We start from the raw sequence: 6,425 nt of genomic DNA, 5'->3' as shown, positions 1-6,425 counted from the left end.
AATGTTTTTTATTTTTGTGGTAGACATTTTCATTAAACATTTAAATAGATATATTGTTTTCAAATGACAATTATCAAAAACCCTTGATTAGGGTAAGAAATGAGTAAGGTGATGTAATATATTTATTTCCCATGTACAAGGGACCCTAAAACCTTAAACAAAGGGAGAATATGGACTATAATTTATTCATCCATGAGTGAAAAATGTCATGTTGTAGATTGCATTTTCTTTGGGTGGATCATCAAAGTTTGTTGTCTCAGAAGGTGAATCTATGACTACCATAGAAAATGTAGGATTGATGCAAAAGGTGTACCTTTTGTTTAAACCATTGGATCTTTTGGATTTTTAATATGTTATGATTAGACAATTTTCTAAAGCCTCACTTGAGAGAGTTCACAATATTTTTTTCTTTTTGGGAAGTTATAGACAACTGAGTATAGGTATAGAAAGAAACCAATAAGTTTGTGTTTAATCAAAAGTGATTTTAGTATTGTTTTTCATTGAAAGAACTATCAGTGGCAATGTGTTAAGAGATGGGATTTGTGTTGGAAAAATCCAAAGTTATTTTCAGATCAAGAAACCAAGGAATGAAGGGTTTAGTAGAAGAAAATAATATTATTTGTAAAGGAATATGACTATGTCAAGTTATGAGATAGAGATATTATGCATGGCATTAGCCTTAGGAAATGAAGAAACTATTGTTGCTAGCATAAATAGGGATGGAGATTGGTCTTAATCTATTTAAGGAGGAATATACTACTATCATAGGGTGTAAATAAAGCATGTCATGTCATCAAGGCCAAAGTACAATTACTAATGGGAGATCATATACTTAGAGCATGTAATCAGCTTAAGAAATGACTAACAAACAAGATTGTGATTAGTAGTTAGATGTTTACATCTAGAGTGGAGTATGATGGATGGAAGAGAAGGTCAAGGATTGGCTTGACCATTAATAGGTCCTAAGGGAGTATGAGAAGCGTGTGGATAGTTTGAAGCATTCTTTTGTTGATCCTATTAGTAAGTGGGAATAATAATTTAAATGAAGACAAATGAAGTTAGAAGTTGTATCTCCTTGTGAGATTTGGAGGTTTTCCCTTACTGAGAAGGATATGTGGTTTGGGCCATTACCCTTTCCACCAAAATAGAAATGTATAATTCTCTGATGTGGAAGAAAATACACAATCATAAATAGAATAGGGGAAATTGTAACATATAAAGACAATAATAAATAAGGAAAAATAAGGACAACTTAACACAATTATAAATAATTTTTTATTAGGTAATTGTGCAAATTCATTCTACTAAAACAAATAAATATTACAATAATAATTCAATCTACAAAAATATCAAATGGAAATCGTACATTATACAATTACAAAGTTAATTTCAATGTAAAGTTCTTCGAGAAAGATTAGAAGCTCATTGTTTTAAAAAGGAAAATTTTAGATAAATATAATTCATAGAACTTTCTTGGAAATGACTATTCAACTCCTATAATGCAATAATACATAAGTAACCTTCATATGTTACAAATTATTTATTGATGTAGTAGAGTGATGGATAGTCATTCTCACCTTAGTTTTTTAATCTCTAGATAAAATGTTTTGATGCAATATATCTTTGAATTTTTGAAACAAATTTAAGATAGAAATAGAAATTAGTGAAGCTAATGCTTTGGAAAACATGATAACCTCCATCATTTTTTAATGTTCAACTTAAATTTGGCCTTTTATCTAGGAACTAAGAAATCTAGTGAAATAAATGAATATGGTGGAAGCTTCTTCAAGATTGATTAAACTTTTCTTGGATTAATCTACCAAGTAATAATCCAATGTTATTGATATAAATGAAAAAATGGACTAAGTCAAGTGACAAAAATTAACTAGATGCTACTTGTGACTAATTGCTTGAGGAATAAGTTGAGGTTAAAATTTGTTGAACTCATCAACAACTAATAACTTTAGCAAGATTATCGAATTTACAAACAATTTAAACATTATTATAATAATGACTTTAACTTGTTATATCTAAAATTGATACTTATTATTTTATTGATAGAAACAAGTCTATATATATAAGCATCACATGTTATGTATATAGCAAATTACAATAATTGGAGTAGGCATGCATCTAAATGGCAAGTAGCCTTGACTATACAACCACATATAAGATAACTCAATTGCTCAAACAAGTCCAAGAGTTGACATTGGCTTGAACTAAACCTAGTATCTTTTAGCCACATTGACTTTGTAATATTGCTATAGAATTCAATGTGTAGTTTTTTTATTCGAACTCATTGACTTAGATTTCCTCATTAGAAACTTACAAAAACTCATCTCTTATGAAAATGAATAAAACACTCAACACTCTAGAACACAATAACCTTTTCACTCCAACATTATAATCCCTTATTGTAAAACTACTCAAACATTATGATCTCTTTTTATTAAACTAAGTGATTTTATAAACTTGATATAAAGCCCTCCCTAATAATGTTGATTCCACATCCACCCACGCTTAGATTCCTTGTTTTCCCCTTCTAAAACACATGGAGCATCGTTGTACCTGTGGGAATCAATCTATTCAAGAAATGAAAAATGTGCCTTAAAACATAATTGGACAGACGGTCAAGCAAATGGACTTTCCTCGCAGCAAAGGGCATCGTGTAAAAGACTAGCGACAAAACTTACCATTCCACTGGCAATGTCACGAAACACGTTATAAACGCGGACTGCACAAATATGCGTGTACAGCTTATATTGTTTCTAAGAACAAGTAAGAAGGAAACTTGCTTGTCCAATTAACTAACCCTTTTATGCTTCTTATATTTCACATACCTTGCTGTACAGAACAAGGATCATATCGCTGCATGGAAACTCTGTTGCCAAAATCCAGTGAAATGACTGTGAAAAGTAGTGAATCGGAGATTGCTTCCATTGAGTGCAGCCTCTGTGGAGATGTGGGTCTGAAAGAGCAGCTCTTCAAATGCACCTCCTGTTTATCCAGATACCAACACACGTAATTATCATCAATCTTTTCCTTTTTCTCTACCCAAAAGTTTCATTCAATGTAAATTATATAAAGCCATGATTTTTAGCTCTGATTACGCTTGAATTGTACAGTGCAATACTAAATGCTGAGACTTGGGGTTTTTTTAATGTTTAAATCCCGTTTTGATAATGTTGGTATTGCAGGTATTGCAGTAGTTTTTATCCAAACATTGATTTGGAACATTTCTCGTGCGAATGGTGCAGTTGCGGAGTCACAGAAATGGTGAAAACGAGAGTTAATAAAAGTGGGTTGAGTGAATTTATCTCAGACAAAATGCGAAGTATTTCAGGGTCTAAACAGATCAATGCAGCGTTAAAAAGAACGGAGGTAAGAGGAGAGGAATACGAAGAGAAATCGGATATGTTTGTTTGTGTTAGTGGAAGAAAGCAGTGTTGTCAAGTGAAGGAAAAGCCCAAATTGCAAATTCATGCTCGCCGCAGATACAAACGCCTTGCAGACTTGAATTTCTAGTATTTTGCACTGTGCTTTTGGCACCGTTTTCTGTACAGTTTAAAAAATATATGTATAAGCCTGTCAATGGTGTTGTTGAATAGTAGGTAGTTATGTATGAATAATCATGTGTTTTTTCCAGTGTAAATTCAATGGTAGTTAGTTCATTAATACACACACATAGAAGATCACATGTGATTGTGATCGTAGTATATACAACTGGTGGTATAATTCATTAATGCTTGATCTCACATTTTTTGGGCCAATTTTCTTCAAATTTTCGTTTGTTGTCAATAGAAAATCTTCAAATATTTAGATTGACAATTCCACAGGTATTCGGTTACAAGCATTTGAGCATAAAATCTTTACGAGCAGCTCAAGAGTATCTTCAAAATGAGATAATTGTATTTATTGTCTTTTATTGAACATTCATATCTATGTGGTAATTAATCACTGTGAACAACAAAACAATTTCACAGAAGCTTGATTAAGGTTGAAGTGAAGCACTTCAATACTCCTAATGTCACTGCTACAAGCTACTATAGATATTTGGGGAAGAGTTTTAATTTGTTTTTGTCTTTAGAGTCTATTTAGTGGTTTGACTAAAAGTAGATTTGATAAAATATATTTTGAATTCTAAGGAGTTTACATAGAAAATATGGTATCTTGCGTGCCTACATCAAAAGACTTTCAGATCAAATATATTTGAACCGAAGGAAATTTTTCAAAAGAACTTTTTAAATTTTGAACAAAGAAATTTGGGTTTATATTTTAAAAGTGTATATACAATATACAACATAAACTATCTTTAATTCAAGATTTTCAAGGAAAATAAATAAATAATCTATACTAATATTAAAGCATATGTCTTGTTTAAATTAACATTTTATCTGATACTTAGAAATTAAAATTGCTCGAGGTGAATATGATTGATCGATATGGAAAATATGATAGCAAGTAGAAGCCAAAAAGGGAGGAAAAATCCTCTTTTATAACAACATTCAAAAGAATTAAAGGTTGAGACTAAGAGGTTAAGTGATGAAATATTAAGATTAAAGTGTAGGCGAGAATTAATAATATTGAGGGGTCAAAATTTATGAAAGGATGAGACTAAGAGGTTCACTAATTTTTTGTAACATATATTGTATTTCAATGAGCCTAGACATGTGAGAGGAAGAGAGAGAAAATGAGAAATAAAAATATTTGTGACACTTGCCACTTTCCTATGAATTTAGATTGAATCCCATTAAAAAGAAAACAAAACCTTAATTAATATTTAAAATTAAAAAGAAAATGATAATTAATTAATTAAATAAGTGATTTAATAATTATTTAATTAATAGAGGAAACAAGGGAAAGATAAATTATTAAATAAACATTTATTCAGCTATAAGGGAGAAAAACTAATGAATAAATTTTAAATATTAATTAAGGTTTTGTTTTCAAAACTAAAGTAAAAAATGATGACGAAAAGAAGTGCTAAAGGTAGAGCAAAAAGCTCTACAGTTTGTCAATCTTCCATTATCTAGGGTAGTTATCCCTACGATCTTTCGGCTCCTCAGGACAAACCAATTGTTCCATGGGTTTCAAGGTATTTTTATGGCTTGACCTAGGCTTCCATTCCCACTAGAAAATCATTTTCTCCTTTGGATAGGTTTTTTCCTACTTCAATGGAGGGTCTAGGGGTTGTTCTCATGGCCAAGCACAAAGATAACCCCAATCATATACATCATCCTTCCCAGAGGAGAAGAATGAGAAGAAATGTTTTTTTTTTCCCAGACTTCGACTCCATGTGAGGACAAGTCACAAGATTCAAGGATTGCAAGAAATAAGAATTTGTTGGTGATTTCAACATGAATCTCCTTAGTTGCTACATGAGGAAACTCTATTCCATTAGGGCATGGATTGATCATAGTAAAAAATATGAATCTTTTTTACAAAGAAGGGATAATTTTGGATCTAATCCTCATGCAGATAACTTCTAGAACCATAATTGCATTAGGACAAACCCCCATGGAAAATGCAATCTATAATAAAGATAAGGAACTACAAACCCTAATCATCAACAACAACAAAACAAAAAATTGATGGAAACAATGTCAATCTTAGAGTTTATTGTGAGACCAGGTATGTATTATCAACCTCTCCAATAATACAATCTTTATTTACTGCACAATGAAACAACTTAACAAATTATTAAATGAAGCCCTGATGTTTTTGGAAGGTCAATGTGTTAATTTTTTAGAATGGAGACTTAACTTTAATACTCACAATTTCTATTATCAAAAAATAATGAAATGGGTTGCTTTCAAAAATATTCCTATGGAACTCCTCCATGAGAATATTTTGCAACAAATTGGGAACTCTTTAGGAGTTTTTAAAGGTCCAGAAGAAAAATTTGTACAAACTCTATGGATGTCAAAATATTGGTTGACCTCAATGCGAATGATTCTTCTCTTAAACTACTTAGAATCATCACAATTAGTATAATTATTATCATAATCTGAAAATAGTCTTGGGTTCCTATTCAAGGGTAATCTTTTATGGCTACCAACCAACCCTAATAATAATAGTTCTAAAGTTATTTTTAATGGGATTAATTTGTGCAAAAAATTTGGTTAAAGATCAATAGCTCCTTTATAAGGACATGCTCTCTTACTAGACACTCATTTAGTAGTAAAGAAACTTTTGAGGGAGCCCTAAATGTTTCTATGCCATCTGTTTCTCACCTATGTAAAGGTCCTAATTCAGATTTTTATGTTTCTCTAAACCCTTTGGGAGGAGGACTCTCTATCATTATGGGGAAGAGTCCTTCTAATGAATGAGGGTTCTATTCTTTGCCTATGAAAGAGGATAATATCAAGGGGGTACAAAATTAGGATAATATCCCAGCCTCTGATCTTATAAGTATAATTGAGCAA

At 31.2% G+C, this 6,425-nt stretch overlaps 1 protein-coding gene across 1 annotated transcript; it reads left to right on the top strand.

Annotated features, from left to right (window-relative positions):
- Positions 1-2,770: 2,770 nt before the first annotated feature.
- LOC149577637 (uncharacterized) lies at positions 2,771-3,743 on the top strand. The gene is made up of 2 exons (XM_089790400.1): positions 2,771-3,021; positions 3,198-3,743. Exons 1-2 carry the CDS (start codon positions 2,819-2,821, stop codon positions 3,523-3,525), a joined length of 531 nt encoding a protein of 176 aa, XP_089646526.1. The 5' UTR covers positions 2,771-2,818; the 3' UTR covers positions 3,526-3,743.
- The last annotated feature ends 2,682 nt before the right edge of the window (positions 3,744-6,425 follow it).

Source organism: Cupressus sempervirens, chromosome 1, assembly GCF_028749045.1.
Source record: "Cupressus sempervirens isolate cs-2001-9-10 chromosome 1, ASM2874904v1, whole genome shotgun sequence".
Lineage (NCBI taxonomy): Eukaryota > Viridiplantae > Streptophyta > Pinopsida > Cupressales > Cupressaceae > Cupressus > Cupressus sempervirens.
The sequence above is the reverse complement of the archived record's forward strand: the minus strand, read 5'-3'. Positions and strand labels throughout refer to the sequence as shown.